The sequence below is a fragment of the Seriola lalandi genome, unplaced genomic scaffold (genome assembly GCF_002814215.2).
Source record: "Seriola lalandi dorsalis isolate HSWRI2012SDOR001 ecotype SW California unplaced genomic scaffold, Sedor1 jcf7180002054921, whole genome shotgun sequence".
Lineage (NCBI taxonomy): Eukaryota > Metazoa > Chordata > Actinopteri > Carangiformes > Carangidae > Seriola > Seriola lalandi.
In genome coordinates, this window is record NW_019525473.1 from 941,640 (window position 1) to 964,309 (window position 22,670).

At 39.0% G+C, this 22,670-nt stretch overlaps 1 protein-coding gene across 2 annotated transcripts in view; it reads right to left on the bottom strand.

Annotated features, from left to right (window-relative positions):
* sorcs1 (sortilin-related VPS10 domain containing receptor 1) overlaps positions 1–22,670 on the bottom strand; it is a 168,018-nt gene that overhangs the window by 78,572 nt on the left and 66,776 nt on the right. For both annotated transcript variants that reach the window (XM_023431397.2, XM_023431396.2), the window contains exon 2: positions 6,843–6,910. In XM_023431397.2, coding sequence (XP_023287165.1) covers positions 6,843–6,910 — 68 coding nt within the window. The remainder of the gene's footprint in view (positions 1–6,842; positions 6,911–22,670) is intronic.

The following is a 22,670-nucleotide window of genomic DNA, read 5'->3' on the forward strand; positions in this document are numbered from 1 at the left end:
AGCGCTTCTGTAGCACCACAACGCTTATGGTGCTAACAATGTACAACAACGTTGTGACACATTTGACCTTTATCAGAAAACCTCCAGCTCCCGCGATTTGGAAATTCCACTTAATGATATTGCAATTTTGAAAGTTCTATTCTTTAGTTCATGCATTCATTAGCCATACCGCTTATCCTTTTAGGGTCTTTCATTAAGTGCATATCTTTTTTTTAACATGTGATCTTAGGAACCCGTTTTTACAATAGTGTTTTTGTGAAAAATTATAAAACGAGTAAAACCACATGTGACAAAGTATCGTATGGTACAGAAATGACTGTGTCTCAAAAACTAAAAGGTCTATATACAAGAGTTATTTCAAATGCTTGGTATCATCGGGTCAAAACAACTTCAATTTCAAAATAATGCACTTTGACCCCATGTAAATGCAATATTTAGCGTGCCAGATTGTTAGCGTGCCGTATTGTTTAACTCGTATCCAGTTTTTCCCGCTGTGACTGTGTAGTGTGTTTTTGTGTGATGGGAGCCTCCTGTGCCCCACCTCTAGGTCCCTCCTGACTGGCTGGATTTTGCGCGCCTCACCAGGGAAGTGGCGGCTGCTGGTTGGAGCATTACGGTTCTGTCCCCAGCCCCGTAACGACGTCTGATCTCTGTGTTTGCACTGATCTTTTGTCTGGCCTATTGCGACGGCGTAAATATCGTAAATAGTTTCGGGTTTATCCTGGTGATTGAATAGATTCATTTTGTTAATACCACTGTATCTGTAGGGGTGAACTGCCATTTTATTTTCGAGGTATTTTCTCTCGTTTTTGCTTTATTCTACGGAGGTTTAGTCACTGTCATTTGTTTTCACCCAGGGATAGCTAGCACTTTTTGGGGGGAGATAGTTTCTTCTATTTGTTGTTTTGGCCTTGGTTCACCCTGAACTTTCAGTATTTGGTCATTGTTTTATTTATTTATAATAATAAATTACCTCATCGCCTTGCGATTCAGTGTGTGACCTCGGTTTTGGGGCCCAGGGCGGAAAAACCTCCTTATTCTTATGTTGCGCTCCCTTTGCCTTGACTGGGGCATAACACAGATGATATACAATATATGCATTCAAATACCACTGTAAATATTCATGCATTTATGCCTGGTAGCCTATAGATGTTTTTGTCATACAATCATCATTATCAACCTTTAACATTTTTCAACATTTTAACTGACTCACTTTGTACTTTTATCTGAGTAAATTTTTACAAGTAGTTTTACCTCTACTTGAGTAAAGTGTCTTACGCAACAGTACTTTTACTTTAGGAAAATGTTTCCACTCCTGTTTATTTCCCCCATTGGCTGAAAGTAATTTTGGCTACTGAACTTCAGTAGCATGACTGATGAAACAAGCCTTTGACTTTATTTAGATTATGACATTTGCAAGCCAGTCTATACTTCCAGAGTGCACTTTTTACGGTGTATTAGTTCATCATTTGCACTCAATAGCTCTTAATGAGAGGGGTTCAATTAAAAAGAGTAATGCATTTCATTTGTCACCCATGACATCTAATTGATATTTTAATGGAACACACAACCGCTGATACTTCACAAAGTCAGTGCCCCACGTCTTGTCTATGAAGTCGCCCGATTTAAGGATTCTCTCTGCTTTCTGGCTTTAAGAGAGATTGATGCACGTTTCCAAATACAAACTTAACTGTCCTTGGGCACAGGAATAATATTTTTAAATTTAAATTCTTTATTTTGTCAAAATTGCTTTCAATTGAATGAAGTGTATATTTATGAATGTTGTGTGATTTGAATTTATTAGTAACTTTAGTAACTTTGTGCACAGCTGCTGTTGGACTTTTACTTGCAGTTCTTGACTTTAACTTCACTTAATGCTGCAATTCATGAATTTTTAACATTCCTTCACTCCCAGCTTAAGTTTATGGATTTCATTTCACTTGTAGATGAAGTTTTTTCTGGACTCTTGCTTCATGTTTGCTGGTTTACTCCTTGCTGTGTGTCCGTGACAATTTGAGTATTCAAGTTTTGTAAATTATGTGTTTTTTAATAAAGGGGCAGTCGAGTCTACACCATGTGACCTGATTCTATCTTGCATCTGGGGGAAAAGGTTGGCATGGAAATTAACAAAACAAGCCATTCTGTATCTCTGCCAAAACTAGTAAATTGCCCGAGTCTGGCACTTGTGGTGAACTTTGTTGCACTTGGGCCAACGGTTGGATCGCACTTCAGCCGTATCTCTCAGCCCTCTCTCAGATTGGGCTGAGTCTTTGTCAGACTCCATCCACACCTATTGGTCCACGCTGCGGCAGTATCTCACATCTGACTACACCATGTCAGGCTCAGTGTTTTTGTTTGGGCACGTGCAAAATTTGGCTGCATGTGGACTGATACTATTTTTTTAGCCGTGCCTTAGATAACTCACTGACTCCGTGGAACAATTCAATTTCCTTTATGCACCACCAGAAGCATGATGGGAATGTAGTTCCAAAAGGACCACTGACACTTTTCTGTATCCACTAATTGATATTTGGACTAGAAAATATAGAATATTAATGACAGGCCAAATGATGTCTGGCCTAATCTATCCCTGAAAATAAAGATAGGCCTTCATGTGCATAGACATGTAGTGAATATTAACATGTGTTACTTACTGTGGATTCTGTTTGTTGGCCAAAAAAAAACCAACTATGAAGATATTAAAGGTCCTTTATTTTACACTTATATAAGTGTATAGTATAACTATAGAACCTAGACCTGCTTTATAACCAAAAAACACATGGAAATCTCACTTATGGAACCTTTAATATTGTTGCTGATGTAGCAACTTTCTCTCTAGATTTGGTGACTTTTCAGACCCTTTAATTACTTTTTTTTACTTTTTTAATTACGTTTTTTTTTGTTTTTTTCCAAAGAAACACCAAGTTAAACCTAGTGACACATTTGAGCAGACCTAATTCCTCTCCCTAGAGGAGCGTCACTAATATTTTCAGTGAATTCGTTTTCTGTTTTGACTGTGTTAAGTGGATGGAGGAGAGCAGCCGCATGTTCAGTGCCAATCAGCAGCCAGAAAGAGACATGAGCTGTGAAGGTGCATACCTCTTGACCAATCACTGATCAATAGTGTTTGTGTCTAATGATTTTACGACCAGGCTTTAGGTATTTTCCATTATGAATAGTTGTAAAGACTGGATGTTAACTGTAAGAGAGGCAGAAACATACACAGATCTGTTATCTTCCTGCAGTCTTTCTCCTTCTCTCTCTCTGTATATTTATGAAGTGGAATAAAACTTAACAGAGTTTGATATAAGTTATGTAACCCATGTTGAAACGTTTTCATCTCCCAGGGATGTGTCTTTACCTCAATAAAGTGAATTCATATCTGTTTGTGCCTATTTGCATATTTTTGTAGACCTTGTATGCAGTTGCATAAGAAGCTAAAAATTTGCTTCATTTTTAGTCTAAGCACACGCAACCTAATACTTTGTTGGGGTTTGTTGGGTCTGAGCTGTTTTGTTGCCTAATGCTTCTGCACAAGTCTGGGTCTGGTTATTTCCAAATAAATTGTATTGGCCTGGCAAGCTAATGTAGTGTATCTGAGATTACTATCATGTGGAGCAGCCAGGCTGATTCTTTAAGACTATTTAAGCCCGTGATTCAAGTCTTAATCTGAGGCCCCAGCAGAGCTCACATGACTATAAGCCTGTGTATAAAAATTTTTAATAAATAATTAATTAAAGCTTCCCAGAAAGCTTCTTTGCGTTCATATGTCATTTTGCCTGCAAGCTCACATATTGTCACAGGATTTTTAGGTATGAAAGTTTCAAGCTGTTACCTCATCCTGCAATTTGGAGCCACAACAGACAGAGGTGCCCAGTTCATCTTCAAACTCTCCCTGAGGAGTGCTGGATTTCCTGCAGACCAACTGGCCTTCTTCAGTTATCTGTTGCCTTTACAGACGTCACGATACTCGCCACCAATAACATACACATACATACACATTCTCCATAACAAATTCAATACCACAGCAAAAACAGAAAACAGAGGCCGCTGCACACATACACACACACATACACACACACACACATACATACACACTCTTATAGTCAGTGTTCGAGCATTAGTTTAATTTGACTGACAAGGTGCAACTGTTGATTTCAACACTGTGTTTATACGACTGTAGCCTACTAATGTTGTGAGCACCCAGCTCACATTATGAGCTGTCGCTACGTTAGCCTAAACAAGCTAACTGTATAATAATAAGAACATTTCAGGACATCAATAGTCCAGTTCATGAGCCACTTCCTTTGGCTGAGGTGTTGTATAGCCTGATGGCAGTGGGGACGAAGGTTCTCCTGAACCTCTCTGTTCTGCAGCGAGACAAGACGCTTTGATATAAAATTAACTGAAACTCACTCGCCCTCAATTCTGTATACAGACTGGATGTCTGTCTTTGAGGAATGTTTCACTTCCCTGTGCTCGCTCCCTGTGTCATACGACATGGAAATTGAGCCGCTATCGGCGCAAACGCCTTGTCAACCTTCCTCGGTCACTGTTTTCACAAGTTTGAAAATAACCTTGGTGGTCCACTACATATGGTGGCCGTTGAGGGTGAGAAGTGTCCATTGTTTTACACGAGATTTTTTGGCCGTTTTGAGAGCACCATCCAGGTACTTGTGGTGCACTGCATGTTGCCAAACCTGTCGATGTGAATGCACTTATGCTGACAAATTAGCAAGTGTGAGTCTGGAACTACACAATGAGACACAGCAATGTTTTACTGTGCCTGTGTTGTTTTTCTCTTTGAGTTTGATGACTAGGACGCTTGTAGGGTTATTACGCTGTCCTCGTTAGTCCTGGACGAGTCACGCCTCCCGTACCTACCACGAAAACAAGTCCCATCACATTTTCAGAATTTTGACACCGACTTGACACCTAAATATCTGTTCTCGTGACATCCCTAGTTGCTTTGCTGCTCTATCTTCCTTGCTGTAAATTGCCCACTAATGTTCTGCACTCTCATTATCCTCTTTGCTCTCCCAAAATGCCTGTCATCTATTCACTCATCTGTCTTTCTGTCAACCTGTCTGGTTATCCACATACACCTTTAATCATCCATCCATTACTAGAAGCTCTGTTTTCTTAGGGCATCAGATTTATAATACCGCAAATGTAATGTCAGTAGTAGATGCACCATTATGAGGGTAATGTGGTACCATCAGCATAGACACAGAGCAATAGCCTCACTTGAGCCTCTATGAGGCAAATGCAGTCATATAATGGTACATTTACCACAGCTGTGGGTGAGAGCTTAAGCCTTGAGGCAGCCTCTGTGGAAAAGCGTGTGTTGTTTGCTCCGTGAACCTGCTGCCTTTTTTTCTCCATGAAGGACAGAGGAGGAGAGAAACTACTAATACTTTCCTCAGATTAAAGTCATCCTGCATCAGTCAATATTCAAGTTACCTTTCAAGAGGGTAAAATAAATAAGCAGAAACAAACACAGATTTGTTCAAACAAGAGTAAGACGATAGAGTTCACTTAAAGGTTATTTGTTCGGTTTACAATTATGTGACTATGTTACAAAATCCTCAAAGTGTATGGGTTGACTGTTGTGACCTATTTTTTTCCGAACAATCTCATGATAAAATTTCAATACAGATTTTGCAAATGGTTTTATTACTATTACGACTGGTTATGGCAGGACAGGCAGCATTTTATGCATAATTCTGCCAGACATATATCGTCTCTTTTTAAACCACTAGAATTTAAGAACAGCCTTAAATAAACACTGAGCCTCTGATGGAGATTAAAAGCAGAAAAACATTTTTTTTTTTTACTAGTTTTGTCGCTCACTTAAATACTTTTAGTTTCACTCAAATCTTTGCACTTGTATTTTCCACTTTAGGTTTTATGCTTTCATCATATTGTATTTAAATTCAGTGCAAAACATCAGAGGGCTGCAGCTCTGATAAGTTCAAACAGATTCAGAATTTAATGAGTTGGAAAATAAATGTCATTCACTGGTAACATATGATCGTGCCAAATGTTACATTGGTGAAATTAGACTTTGGAAAAACTGTCACAAAACTCGTCTCATTTACATGCAATGCATAACAACAGTTGTCTTTTCAGCTTAAGAGATGAGTTTGAACATCATGAGGCTCATCAGTCCTTTCAACTTTATTTACTTTTTATTTTCACGGAGTTAATCTCTTCTCAACCTTGTTCCTCCTTCTGAGGTCTTTCCTAGACAGAGCTGTTCACGTCTGTGGTTCTACATTTCATAGGCAACAATAATAATGAAAAATATATTTCATAATGATAAGACTTTAGCAGATCACATTTGGTTAAGTCTTTTTTTCTGTGAGACGTTAATGCAGCCACATTCCTTCCTAGCAGGCATCTACCAAAATTACATCAGAATCGAGTCAGAAATGAGGCTGACACTCCAAGCAAGGCTGCACTGTGTTCAAGGCTGGTCAAGGTAATTTGCTGGATAACACTACCAGCTCCAGCGGCATTGATTAGTGGCTTTCATGTGAGGGATTTCTGGTGCCCACAGACATTAAAACCAATTGAGGGCAGTTAGCTACTCTGGCTTGTCATTTGAGAGATCTTTCTTTGACTGTTGCCTCTTTTTCAAGCCCCAAATGTTTCATTAATTCATATTATGAAATCCTTGTAAGTATTGGTATTCTTTATACCTAAGAGTCGTACTGAGAGCAGTCCAAACCACAGGATTAAAAACATCAGAAATGTATTGAAGTCCAGCAATGCTCTTTGACCAACATACTGTGCTTTTACAGAATTGTCATGAGGTTGGTGTTGTGTGATGGGCTTACCTCCATAATGAACTCTCAGTCACACTGTTGAGGTTGAAGTCAAATAGCTTGGTGAGCATCAAAATTACCTGCAGAACGAGACAAGCATTGCGATCAATACACAGGTCTGTTGATCCAATATCTGTTAAGCTGAACAGTATAAATGCAGAATTAAACAGGAAGCATACTCCTCCGATTTAGCATTGCACTGCATTCATTTATAAAAACGGATGCAGAGATATCATCTTTTTTTGTTCCATTAGCTAAAATGCAGCTCAACCACCGACAGTGCAGTCGATGATTGGAGTGTGTCATGGTAGTAGCTGCTAGCGTAGCCTCGAGTCCCTAGCCTAAAGCAGGGATGAGTGTGCTACAGAGGTCTTTTAACACTAGGACTGCCAGCATTCTAGCACCCCCTAAAGGCGCCACAACGGTATCCAAGACTGTCCTGTGTAATTACGTTGTTTGGGATCACAAGCAGTTCTTGAAGTGGAAAAAATAAGTTCTAGTCCCCTTCGTCGTGTTGGGCGAGGGGCGTGGGGGTTAGATTACATTAAAGAATAATTGGCTAATAGTGACAAATAGTTTCTGTTGTACTTGGAAACTGTTGAATAGTTTAATATTGTTTATTTATTTATCTATTGGTTTATTTAAAGGATAAAACTGTCATATAAATGTAGTGAAAAAAAAAAGACATCACAGAACATAGAGCAGGATTGGTAACGATCCTGTTCCAATTAATAGCGTTTTTCCTTATCATTATTATGGGCATCGGGGCTTTGGGCTACAATGCTAAAATACAACACTTTTTAGTATGTTCTTTTTATTATACTTTATTTTCTTTTAACTTGATACAAATCATGAATGAAATATCACTCTCGTGTGTTAGGTTTCCATTAGCGTAGCTTAGCATAAAGACTAGAAGCAGAGGAAAACAGTTAGCTGTAGCTAAAGACCCAGGACAATGTTATCAATGCTTCATAAATTAACTTGTAACCATACAATCAACTTAGTTTGCACGCGCCCTGAATAAAGTTAGTGAAAGAGAGCAATTACATTAAATCAGAAACAAATCAGAACAGAGACTTGTGAAAAGTCTGTTATTTAAGTTCATTTACATTTTAAATGACTGACGACAAGGCAAATAAAGTCTTGTCAGTCATTACTGCCAGCAGGGACTAATGTAGATAAGTAGAACGCATCCTGGTGAAGTGTAACAGAGAAGAAAAGTGTGATCTATGCCCATGTGTGATCCTCCTACTTATGGCACACTTCAGAAAGAAACCTGAGGGACTCGTTTTGCAGTCAGATGTAAGTGTGAAATTATTATAGTTTGAAGCTTTTGAAAACTGTATTGGTATGATCTCAGTTGAGCTGAGGGCAATGACTGCATCAATTTTGAATGTATTTTTTCTCAGTCAGGAAGTGCCAGTGTACTTTCGACTCTCAACACCTAAAAGACTGTCAGAGACCAATTGTCTTATACGTTTTGTTTTTTTTTAATCTGGTGTAAAGCATTGCTAAGACCAAGACTACATGACGAGAATGTATTACATAAGAGTTTTACATGTGGATATGATTATGTTGAAGGCAACAGAATAAACATTCTAAAGCAGGACATCCTTTACAGAAAACACACATGGATTTCATTTCATTTCATTGAAATTTAATATTTGAAAACACTTGGAAAATCTGCAGAATTTGTGACATGTTACAACACATGGTAACATCTTTTCCACATGTGCGCTACACTACATATTACAGAATGTGGTACCATGTGACACATGTGATCAATAGGAAACACGTGTGGAACACATGGTAAATTCATGTGGTTTTTCTGTAAGGGATGCTACATTATAATGGAGTGTATTGCACCAGTATAAAACAAATTTTTAACACGCTGAAGTCCAATTTCGCAGTTTCCAATTAAAATCCCTTCTCCATGATTTTTGAGTTAAAAAGGTAAGTCGTATAAATCGTATTGCAATTATTTTGTTTTATTTTTCAGTGGAAATGTTTTCACTTACAAAATATTAAAATTATGTTTGACGTGATTTTTGCTGGGGTCTGCTCTCTTACATCTGGAGAATATAATTCATATCTCTGTAACATCACAATGCTTCACTAATGATGCTATGTTGTGAGACACAAAAACTGCAGCTATTTGAACTGGACTGAACTGGACATGTTTGAATATATGTACGAGGTTTGCTGTACCTTTGACCATCATTCATTTATTTATTGGTGGGGGTGTTGATCCACATGATAATGAGACAAGTTTCAGACAAGAAATAATTTTGCTGTGGAAAACAGAGTCATAGGGATGTATGAGTTACCAGCCAGTAGTGATGTAGATGCATGGACATGGCCCTGGTTATAGATGCCTTTAATTAGAGCTCATGACCAGACCAACAATAGCAGCAGCAATATGGGACAGCTACTGAAGAATATTTGAAACCACAACTAACGTGCCAATGTTTTAGTAATCCACAGAGACAGAATACATATCAGAATATTTAGTGATTTTCTTGTCACTTTATGGTGCTTAGACCATTCCTTACATTGGAACAATTTAGTTTGTTTAGAGAATGGCAGTATTACTACACACTGGAGCCTCTAGGCAATGGTCTGATATGTAAAACAGCTGTGTAGCCAGACAGTTTTCACAAATAAAATGTTTATAATGTATAAGTGGTCTAAAAGCACTGTGAAGCAGCAAAATACACTAAATATGGTGTGTTCTGCTGTGAATACTAAAAATGTTGCATCGGTGTGTTTTGTTTGATGTTATTGTTGTCCTTCCAAGCCGGGGCTGGTCGGGAAATATCCACCCTGAGGAGCTGCTGCCTAAGGTTATGTTCATGCAGCTATATCACTACCCAGTAACTCATGCATCTTGTGACAAAAAAAATGTATCCCTGTAACTGTTATGGCCCTACATTTACATTGCAGAGACACTTTCTGGTTCAACTTGCCTGCACAACTGAAATGATAATGCAAAACAATTAAGAGACTAATTTTTTTTTTTTTTTCATATTTCGCTGTTTATATATTGGAAATGCAAATGATAAACTTGTCTTGCACAGCCTGATGATTCTGCTCTCTCTTTTAGGGCAGCTGTGAGCACAGTTTTTTGTTTTTATTACGTTTTTTTTATGAGTTTTTGTGATTTCAGATGTTTCATCTGAATCAACCAAGTGGCACCAAGACAGCAAATGGAAAGGTACATGAGAAGAACACCTCAGTGATCTCTCACATCTCCTCTCCACCTCCTCAGGGGATTAATGGACTTTGAATGGCTTTGAGCGTGAGTCATATGCAAAAGTTGAGGACTCATCTGTTCCCACTATGTGAATGGAAAGTTGTGTGATTATCCTGAAAACTTTAATTTAAATTAATCTGTCATGTTGATATGAGATTGTTCAGAGTAGATCTCTATCCCAGGAGTTATTCAGAAAAAGCAAATACACCTCAGGTTCTGAAAGCCATTTGTAAAACTGTATTGAATTTTAATAAAAGTTTAGATTTGTTGCAGACATGACTTTTTTAATTTAACATGTAAAGATAATCTAATGCAATGTTGATGAACACTTCAAAATATGCATCATTTGCAAAGCAAAGCAAAACACAAAAATCAACTATAAAAACATTCTCCAAAAACATCTTGTATTGTGAGGTTTTAACAGCTGTTTTAGTGGCAACTGTAGTTGCAAGGAAACTACTGTAATTTCATTAAAATTCAATAAGACAATCTAGATTGTTATGATATACATAATATACAAAAGAAATCTGTCAGATTTCATGGATTTGTATTTTGTAATATACTAAAATTATTATTAAGTTATCAACAATACCAATATGACAGTGGGAGATGGACAGGAGAGTCAGGGAGACCCTTGTAGCTGTGTAGTTAGGACATTTCTTCTCTCTTTCATCTTTAGTATTGGCTTTAGACAGTCTACAACTGGCAGAGGATCATCGTTTTTTTCACTCAGGTACACTCGCTGTCCTAACCTGAGCCTCCCGGGATGAAATCTGAATGGTAGCAAACTAACGGTTTTTTAGGCAGCAAACTAATGTAAACAAGTATACCCAGGCAGTCGGAAGGAGAGAAAATAGGTGAAATGTGGAGGGAAGTGATGCAAATAAAGTAACCTGACAGTCTGCAATGGACGCCACATGACAATATTCACAACAATCAAATGGACAGACAATCGGACTTCATGACCACTTCAATAGTAGAAAGCCGCCATTGTTACACTGGTCTTGCAAGTAAATCTGAATGAATTACAATTCTCAAGGTTACTGCAAAATGACGTGAATGGTTCAATTGTGGAGAATCTAACTAATGTAATGATGTATAGCATGGCAATATTGACAAAAGCTTATGAATTCACATTTTTGTGCGTGTTATGATGCAACTAAGCAAAAACTTAAAAAAATCATACACTGGTCACTGGTGACAAGATTGTTAAAACTGTTATATTTCATCTCTTATCAATGTACTTTGATTAGTTATAATTTTGTGAGTAAGATAATTCAGTGTCTTTGTGTAAGATGAGTTGTTAGTGTCTTGAAATGGAGTTGTATCTCTGACAGAATGAAACATTTCATTTCAACAGCAGCGATCTACACCCATGCCACAGCTTCCGAAAGCTCTAATAAGGTTTCCTCCATGCATAGTACCATACATTGCATTACCTGATGTGATTCCCTCTAATTATTCCAAACTCATTACTAAATCATATCAGATTGATTCTAAACACTCCACTGTAAATATTCCTTATTCCATTAACCACCATAAGGTGTATGGGATGAGGGAAAGTGGGTCAGCTGAAGTCTTCAGGGAAAAACAGAGGCAGAAACATCACATTTTGCTTGGAGCATAAAAGAAGTAAAGCAGCACGGAAACTCACAATCTATTTACTTTGTGACTGGAGGTGTATTAAAATGGATAAAACTCAGAAGAAGCAGAAGAGGCAAAAAAAATCTTCACAAGGAATACGACAGTTTCAGTTTAATATAGTCTTTAACAGTTGTGTTGTGCCCTTACTTTTCTTGCGCAGGAGCTATGTTTCATTTTGATAATGCTGAGTGAAAATCCCCAAGGACACTATGCAGCGACTTTGTCATCTAATGACCCCTGTGCAATCCTCAACACGATAGTCAGGTGGGTGAATAGGAGATGTTACCGATTTAAAGACTTCTATTCACATAATGTATTGCTTGTGATGTGGTGGAAAATACTTATCTCTGACTTTACTATTGGGAAAACGGATACATGTTCAACGCAGGTGATGCACACAGATATTTCCCAGTGCGTGAAGTAAAATAAACAACCTCAGCCTATACAATTTATTTTATTATTTTTTTTGCCTTTAAGTCATATGCCATGCTGCGCACAGCCAATACCCAACTGTTTCCCCTTGGCCTGGCTGCCTTTGATACCTCCACTGTTATTGAGGTAGCAGCCAGGGCACTGTATGACTTGTGTGACTTTGTGAAACAGTTCCATCAGCATGGGGTTCCTGTGAGTACAAGCAGAACAGATGCACCTTGGGTAGTGGAATTACATTGCGAGGTTGGGGCTCCTGTGATCAGGCTTATTAAGTATGCACTAACATCTGCAGCCCCCAAAACACTGGAAAACGCGTGGTGCACTCGGCCGACCTGTGGCTGGCGGGGTTTTGGAGTGTTGTTGAGGATGTGCTGTTGAAAATAACCAACGACTGGTAAAAAGGAATTGATTAAGAGCGATTCAGGAAGTAGCCGGGCGTTTTCAGCGTGGGGAGAATTAGCCTGGGGAATGAATAACCTTAAATGTCCGGACTAGACCTTTGCATGCTAATGACTGACCAAGTCCATTTAGCTGCCCAGCTGGAGGCTGAATTCACACTCGCACCACGCAGCTTCTCCTCTTTTTTCTGTATTCCCTCGCTTTCTTGTTCGCCCTCTTATTTCTCTCTCCCATCTCAACATCATTTTCTCCTGCGAGTCTACATGTGTGTGTGTCAGTACGTGCGATAGAGGGGTGAAGGTGAGGGTAATGGTGCAATTATGTTTTTAACATTTCTGAGCCACTCTGCTGTGTGTTTGTGTGCCTGTGTGCCCCTGTGTGTGTGTGTTTGTATGCCTGTGTGCCTGTGTGTGTGTGTGTGTGTGGGTCAGTGTATTTTTCTGGATGTAGGTGAAGGCGAGGTAGCAGTTATGCTTTGCTCTGAGTTTCCCCTTGTGACGAGTGTGCATGTTTGTGTGTGTATATTTTCTAGGTGCAAACAATGAGAGGTAGCGCTCTGGCTCCAGATTGTGGATAAAGTCCTCTGAAAGGCTGAGCTATAAGCCGGGTGACTTGGCTTCATTAGTTGAAGGGCAGTGTGCATACGGACCCTTCTGTCTGCCACATATGGAGACTATGTGGGCAGTCATCAGTGAGTGGCCCTGTCAGATGGGCTCCCACTGGAAAGTGCATATGCTCCATCACTGACCATGCCAATTAGGCCTGCAGGCTTCTCCTACTGTAAATACTACGATGAGGCCAGGCTCCCTCCACAAGGGCCAGCACAGACGGCCTCTGGACAGACACACACTCACTTCTGACATGTATAGAGATGTGCACAGGAGCGTGAAGGCCTCAGAATGAGACAGGACGTAGCTGGTGGTTGTGTTACAGTTTGAGAATAGAGATACAGTAATTAACAGATGCTTTACAACACGACAGTTAGAAGGTCCATAATAGATTATACTGTATATCTGCCAACATTTGTAACAATAGTAAGTCAAAATGTTAGTATGTGTTTGTCTGATGTCATCCACTGATGAAACAGTGGCTGCTTTAAGCCAGTGTTACACTTTCCTCATCTGTAAGTACGCGAGGGTTCACGTGATGTAAATTCCGTGGCCATTATGCTACAAGGATACCGACTGAGCGTGAGCTGGAAAAGGTCCACAGCTACCCTCACCTCTACAATTCACATTTGAAAGAATAAATACTGCAGGCAAAGCAGCTCTCCTTCTTCTTGCATTGTGGCATTTTGATTTGATTCGTAGTGCACATGCGTGGAATACACAGACAGTGCTTGTTCCATGGAGTTTAAATCTAGGACAGTGTAGGAGCGACCCCGTGGGTCGCCTGGTAGAGCGCATACCATTTAGGCTCAGTCCTTACCAACAGTCCAACAGTCCTTAAGTGACTGTTTGGCTCTTGGTCACCTCCCTGACCAAGGTCCTTCTCGTCCGGTTACTCAGTTTGGCCAGACAGGAAACTGTAGGAGGCGTCCTTGTGGTTCCATACTTATTCCATTCCACAACTTTTGAAGCCAATGTGCTCCTGTGAACACTGAAAGCTTTAGAAATGGTTTTTCACCATGGCTTGATATATGCCTCACCACAGTTTCATTATGAGGGACTACAGAGAGCTCCTTGGACTGTAATGGCTTGTTTTTTTTTCTTCCTGACATGCTGTGTGAATTGTTAGTGCCCTTCTAAACTATGTCCAGTCACTTCAATTTGCCACAGATGGACCGTAATCAAGTTCTAGACACTTCTCAAGGATAATTAAAGCAAACAGGAAACACCTGACCACAATTTGAAGCCACAACAGAGAGTCTGAAAAATGAGAGATTCCAGTTTTAGATTTTTAAGAAATTTGTTAATTACTGCTTACAGATGCACTCAGTAGGATGAACTCAACTCCGTAGGAAAATTTCCTAAGTTGTTACCATCTTACTTTTCTTTTGCAAAGCTTTTTGAATTGACTGAATTGGTGCGATATAAATGGAATAGCTTTGGTGATGTACTGATATCACTCTACTGTATGCATCTTTTATCATCCACTGCACATATGTGACTAAGCTCCTGTGGGCTGAGACCTACGTCTCATGCTCCATGGTTTTGCCTGCCCTGTGCCATCTGTACCGCACCGTGGAGGTCTCAGATGAGGACCCAGCCTACGTGGAGAGGTTCAAGACTGCCTTTAAAAAGGATCTACGCGAACGGCAAGCTGACATCAGTAACGGATGGATCAAGATGGTGTGTTTCTTGGACTATAATATCTACGAAGAGGGGAGACAGATAAAGTGTGGACTACTGAGCTACTCCAGCGCCCTCAGAGGAGCCAATAAGAAGAACCGAGGTCGAAGGGACTGTTATTGTTGACTGCTGGTGTATATGTTTAATGAAATGAAACCGTTTTGCTCTGAATTTGAAATTGCACTGAGTGTTAAACCGTTGATCTGTGAGACCTGTGTTTATTTTGACATGTAAGATACTGGGGAAATAGTGTTGAGGTCAAAGAGCCAGTTAAACTATTGTTAGGTTATAATTGTGGCCTGAGATGCTCTTTATGTCCAATGCAATGAAAATGTTACGCCATATATTTTAAAGTGCTGGTCTATGTTGCCTTACTATTCTTAGTTAAGTTTAAGTTAAGCTTTAGTTTAGTAATCTATTTATTTATTGTTGGCCTCTAAAATAAGAAGTCATTTAGACTTTATAGTTAGTTATATTGTTGATGTTAAAATGTACTATATTTTAATTTATTATATATGTATATATTTTAATGATTTTACTTTATTCATTTTAATACCCACTGCCAAGAGGATGGCTGCCAGACTTAATTTTATTGTGTATTTCAATGCAATGACAATAAAAAAAACTATAGTGGAAATTGTCACCCTCATGGTGCATGCTATCCTTAATGTCAGTCAAGAAAGAGGAAGCTGGCTTGTGCACATGACCTTGTGATGGTGTGCCAAATAAAAATAATGACAAGGCTTGTCATTATTGTATCATGGACAATCTTACTTTGGCATATGATCTACTTTTCAGATACTTTTCATACATATTGCGTCATTAAAAGGTGCTATCTCTATATATTTAATTTCAAGACTTGGGTCACTGCTAACCAGCTAGCCCACTGACTGCAGCTGAAGACACCAGTCCTGCAACCTCGGCGAGTTCCGGCATAGCGGCGCATGCGCCAGTTCTACACCTGAGCAGAACAAGAAATAGCGTCACCAGGTGCAGTTCCAGATGCTGATGGAGTTACGGTCTGTCCGTGGAACAGGAGACCTGCTGCACACAGGGAAACATGAGGCGGGACGAACTTTGGCAGAGATTGAACTTTCAAATTGAAGTACTTACATTATCGCACATCATAAATAAATAATAGTGATGTCCCAACGATGCTCAAAGAATTGGCAAAGAATATCAGGGAGCGGACAAACTTTGGAAAGAAGCATCAGAGCGGCAGAAGGATATGAATCACAACTTCAGAATAAAATCAGTGGAATCAGGATGCAGGGATTTGAGAGTCGGGCCTTTGAGTTGAACACAATGAGTCTTGCGATCGAGAGTTCAACTAAATCTGTGGAGAGACTTGTGTTTCACATCGTGGATCGTGACTCAACCTAAACAGATTGTGATATGATCTTTTTCAGATACTAACTCAACATTTTGAGATACTAAGTCATTATTTTGGTAAAGTTTTTCATTATTTTTTAGATATTAACTCATTATAACCTTTTCTTTTTTCATCTCTATGGTGGAAATCTATATTTTAGGTGGTTTCTAAACATATGAAGAAAACATACAGCGTTAGTCATCCTCAGCCTCAGCTCTGGGTGAACATCAGCAATAACTGTGTTTGAGCAAAGCTTTAGGTTTTTAAAAATATCTCCCCATTATTTTCCTTTAATCAAAAGTATGTCTTTGCTGCTAGCAAACACTGTTATCTCCTGTACTGTTTGGTAATTGTCCTTGGATGGAGGAGAGAAAATATCAACATGGATCAAAATTCCCAAACATGCATAGACAAACAACAATTACCATTTCCTGGGGCACAAGAAGAAAGAATAAACAAATATGAAATGCAGAGTATTAGCACACATTCTGAAGCTCCCAAAAAAGGGGAAATGTGCTGGGTTCATGTTCTGCGGGGCATTATGAACTATTTGTTTTTCTCACATCTCATTCTTGTAATCACGTGAGACCAGATTTCTCCAGGGGCCAGATCTTTTTGCGCTGTTTCATTACTGGAGAAAACAACAAAACGATCCGAGCACAGATGACGATGCATATTCAGAGACACAAATATAGCGCTCTGCACACAGATGCATTTAGTAAAACTGTTCTGTAGTTTACTGTTAATCAGTGAATTCATTCTGTAATGAAAAGTCAGAGAGGAAGAAACCAGTGCAGTACACGTATAATGATGTAAACAAGTTTCACTTGCCAACATTTCCAGATACCTTACACTGTCAGGCTCCAGGGGGATCAGTGAGCCAGGAACGTTCCTCTCTGTGGACTAGCCTGTCACATCTTCCTTTGGAAGATTCACCACTTGTGCCTATTGCTAATATAAAAGTGAAACATACCTGGGAAACAGGGGTTTCAGCTGCTTGTCACATATCTAAAAATAATATATCTTCATTGAGATCAAAATTAATCAAGGTCTGTCAGGTGTATGTCCCAGGGAGGTTATATATGCCGTGGCATAGTAATGTTCAGCAAACTGGGGCTGCTTATAATCAGCAAATAATCAGTCTTCTGTGGCCTCATTTAGCCTTCTTTCTTTTTCTTTCTTTCTTTCTTTCTTTCTTTCTTTCTTTCTTTCTTTCTTTCTTTCAGTCTTCATTAGAAAATGCAGCAGCTGTAGAAAACTATATTTTAAACATGCAGCCACAATGTAGAGTGTGTTGTGTTTTGCCGTTAATGATTAAAATCGCATCCCTCCGTTTTTTTCATGTGATAACGGAAAACACATACAATTTCTATTTTCGATTCCACTGGAGCAGATTATTTTTGGATGTGTGATGTTTGCAGAGATGCTCCTAGAATACTGAACAAGTCTGGAGCTTTTGTGACTACCTGCAGTTTCATGTTCTGCTTGTTTGATCCATGCAGACCTGTCACCTTTGTTTTGTTTGTTTTTTGACAATGACGCGGACTCAGGATTCAAAGCGAGTATTTCCTTGATTTCGAGCCATTTGCTGCTTTTAATTGGTTGTTAACCCACTTTGCAACTTGTAGATTTTTCTTCTCCAGTGTCTGGGATGGATTCTGTATGAATATTATTGCAATTAAGTGGCCGATCTTTCAAGTGTGGAGCTGCTAATGCATTTCAAGACATGAAAGGCTTAGGGAGGACATTGAGGGGCTACTTACTGCTAATAAGTATTAGTATGGAGAGAAGAGATTAAATGTACATGTCTACATATCATTAGTGTTTTTACTATGTGTACACTTGCGTTTTGCCATAAATAATGTACATGAGGAAAATATGTAAACATATTCATGGAGATCTATGTGCGTGTGTGTGTGTGTGTGTGTGTGTATATATATATATATATATATATATATATACACACACATATTGTGAAAAGGGTGTTGTGAAAACCATAATTCAATCTGAGCCTGTCACATACAAACATTCTGCTTTAACAGACATATTTTACTCTCACATACTTTAGACACACTCTACTCACATGTCTGTATTACTATATCTCTCGTGTCTATATTTAAACACATTCATATTTTCCCTCTCAAATATCTGCATATGAGACATTTATATTCATATCTTACAGTGCATTGGACAAATTCTACAGATTTGCGAGAGAGACGGTCTGGGGACATTTGCGGTCACATTCAAACTTAATATGTAATGCCGTCTGGATCTGTGGTAATCTCAAGATTTGTTGAATACTCAAGAAGCAGGGAAAAAGTCAACACACTGAAGCCCTGGTATGGACGTCTTCATTTATCTGCTGACTTCTTATGAAAGCAGACAAACCAGACCTGAGAACAGTCACGTCCTGTTGCCTCCATCTGTCTTGATATCAAGGCAGACCATAATATATCAGAATATCCCATGAGTGCTCCAGCTGCTTGGTGTAGCTCTTATGTTTAGCTTATGAACTGGACAAGAACATACACCAGCCAATAAGAACACGGTAAATGACCTGTCTTTTTTTTTTTCTACTATCCTCTCAAATATCCAGCCCAGGGCTGCAGACGGATAAACAAGTTGCTCCTCTTCTGTTGCATTTGTGAAAAGGTGTTTTTTTTTTTTTCTTTCTTCTGTGTGATTAGTTTTTTGCACCTTATTTTTTTTTTTTTTTGCACTTGCCCTTAAAGTGATAGATCGTAAATAGTTTTCTCTTGTCACCACTTTTTCTTGCAGTCAAACAGCCTTTTACTTTGAAACTTTTGTAAACCGTAGTAATACAGCACAGGCGCACCTATGGCGTATACTTTGTCATGGTCTCAGCCTGGAGGCTCCAGGGTTTTGGTTTTTTGGACTTTCTTGATTTAATTTTCTGTGTTTTGGGTTTCTGTTCTGGGGTTTGAGTATTTCTGGTTTGGGTATTTCTAGTCTAGTTTAGTCTTCCCTGTCTTGTGCTCTGTTTCCCCGTGCACTTCCTGTTTTATTTTGTAATTTGTTTCCTTGTGTGTCTCAGTGTTTTTGCTTCCTGTCTTGGTCCTGTTTTCCGTGTGGTGATTGTCTGTGTTTCCCCTGTGTTCAATCACCCTTGCCTCCCTTGTCTATATAGTCTTTGTGCTCCCCTTTGTCTGTGTCGGTTCGTCTGTTTATCTCTGGGTTTGTCATCATCTGGTCGCGTTGCCTGTTCATGTCTGCTTCGTCCCCAAGCTGTTCATGTCCGGTTCGTCCTCAGTCTGTTCATGTTGCCTGTTGTCATCCCCTGTGCTTCTCGAGTTTTGGCCTGCTGTTCCTTGTGGTTCCCTGTGCTTGTTTTTTTTAAGCTCTTTTGTTTAATAAACCTGTCTGCACCGTCTCCCAAGTGTTGGCTGCATTTTGGGTCCAGCTGAACCCTGACTACCCTGACAGTTGTGACACACTTTATTTCTCCACTGATCAGCTGTTTGAGTTAGCTGAGCGTACGTACGTGCACTCGGGTGAAAAATTGTAGTTCCAAAGGAAAGGGGTGTTCCACGGCAAGATAATGTGGTGAACATATTCAAACTAAAGCGTACACTTCAACTCATATTATTTTTTCTGTGGGCATTTTTTTTTTTTAAAGTGTCTAAAATATGTTTGTTTTTTTTGCGGATGACCGCAGCAGCAAATCGCTCAGCTTCCGTCCTGGTGCTCCTGTTGCTTCTTTAAACTGGGACCTGATCTGAATCCACTGCAGGTAATTCACTGACTATAGAGCAGTACCTCATACAACACCACATCAAATAACCTCAACTATCACTTTAATGTCCGTTTTCATTTCCTTAAATGTCATGTATGTATGTGAAAATGAAAAAGCTTAACTCTTCATTCAAATATTGTATTTGTTAATTAATACATTCTTATCTTCAATACATATTCTTTCAAATGTTAAATTGGCTACCCATTACCTGTGGGTATAACTGTTATTATTTATATATACATATTAATTTTTTTCTCATATACTGTTATTATAACTGTTATTATTTTCACTGTTACAATTAACAATGAACAGTGTTTAATGATGGTCTGAATGAATGGTCTCTCGACCTTACCCTGTAAAGTGCCGTGAGATAATGTGCATTATGATTTGGCACTATACGTTTAAAACTGAATTGAATTGAATTAAATTAGTGTATCTGAATGCGACAGTATATGTACTTGAGAGTGAAAAAAGATGTATGTGAAAGGAGAAAGTTTATACGCGAGATGCCCAGAATGACATATGGCTTGTATGGCCTCCATTATTTGCCTATGTGCTTGTAAAAGTGTAGCCTGTGAATCACTTTAAAAGCTCTAAAGGAGTGATATGCTTAAAAAGAAAGTATATAAAGGTAATAAATCACTGTTCAACACTTTGTCATAAGGGAGTGATAACACCGAACACAATTATTGAAAAGAAATTCACGGACACTTGTCCTTTGATAAGAGACAGAACATCATTCCAGGTGCGTAATACTCCCCCTGAGTGCTGAGCGAAAAGCTGAACAACAGCAATCCTGTTTAACTTCAAAACTGGGTTACTCACCTAGTAAAAGTAAATGATGTTTGAGAGAAACAGCTTCTCTCTTTTCTGATCATTTGAACAAGCAAACTGAATATATGAATTTTAATCAGATATATCAATTTTGCTGATACCCTGGGATCTTTATCCGCATGCGGTAACAAATAATAACTGCGGATTCACGTGCCATCAACTTCTTTGAAGTTTGCGAGGGCTGCTGAAGGCTCTGCCTCGCCCCAGAGACAGACGTATTTGTCCCCAAGCTGTGTGATAAAGTAGAATCAGGAGTTCTAATGTGATTAAGAGAGAGTACATGCTGTGGAGAGGCAGCTGGAACCTCCAAAATAAAGTCAGGAAGATCTCTGTCATGTCACCATTTTCTTACTTACTTTGAAATCTGCATGTACACAGGTGGACGAGGATAAATCGAATGAGAGGAATCTTGCTGCCAAAGTAGCTTAATTATTCAAATTGGCGTTGTCAGGAGTACCACTGGTTGGCTAATTGTTAAACAGGCCTATAAAGGAATTTACAATAACATCATCCCCAGCCAATATGCTGTGATAACAGAAGGAAAAAAGAATTTGTCAACTTTCTCAAAGAGAATTAAGGCTGATTTATTTTGCTTAATTTCATCCAGTTCAGACGCTTCGGGATCGGGTATCTGTTGCCTAAGGCGAAGCTAGATTAAAAGAAGTCCCCTCAGGACCTGCCTGGAGAGCAAATGATGGTGGTAACTAACAAGCTCTTATGCTCCCTCCCATCCCTCCCTTTGTTCCTATTATTCTGAATTAAACATTCCCTATTCTCATCATTTGCATTTGATTAAAGGTGATTAAACAAGACTGTGATGGAAAAAAAAAAAGGAAGCACTTCACATGCTACAGCTTAATCAACACGCATAACAATTCAGAACTGACACTGACCCTCTTTTGTTGTTTGCCTACTTCTCTTCTGTATCATCAAACACTGTACATTTCTCTCGCAAATGCTAGCATTACACATGCAATTCATTTGTGTGGAACATCAGTATTAAGAGAGACTGACGGTGTTTGAAGTGAAGATAGGGCATTAGATGATAAGACAAAAGACAAACAGGCTTTTCAGGAAGGACAACTGACACGTCTGTTCAGGCGTAGTCGTCGTACAGGAAGGTAAATTGTAATCACGCTGGTCATGACCTTGTCTCAACATCACAGTAATTACGCGATCAAGTGCCATCCCCCCCTGGAGCCTGGAAGATCCCTTATTTTTAATTTTTTAGTCCAGCTGTGGCTGCAGAGGTAGAGCAGACAGTCCACAACTCAGAAGGTCAGGAGTTCGATTCCCAGCTAATAAAAAGATCACGTATAGAAAAATTCAATGGAACATGTGGCAAAAAAAAAAAGGAAGGAAGCACATGTGGACAGAAATGACAAGAGGAACAAGAGGGGAAATAATAAATAACTAATACATGCAGAAAAGCAGAATGGTATCAAGCCAAAAAAAAGCAATGTGCAGAGTGATCCCTGGGGTTTTATTTTTCCTGGGGGTTGGTGAACATCTCGGGGGCAGTACCCGTCCTCTCCCTTGGAGAACTAAGTAATATTCTGTAGAACTTTTTAATTACTTCATCTTTACTCACAAAAATCACATATCACCATTAAATCATTAAACGGAACAATATCTAAACCTAATGGTGTTATTAATTACCAAAATATGAATTTCATATTCGCACATTTTCATTCAAAGCCTTCAACATTGATCAAACAACATAATTATTTCCTAACACTAAGAACAAGTTATTGTAGATTACACAGCAGTCCTTTGATAATAATACTAATAATACTACTACTAATAATAATAATGATAATAATGAATAATGACACTTTTGTGACGGTTCTGTTACCTTGTA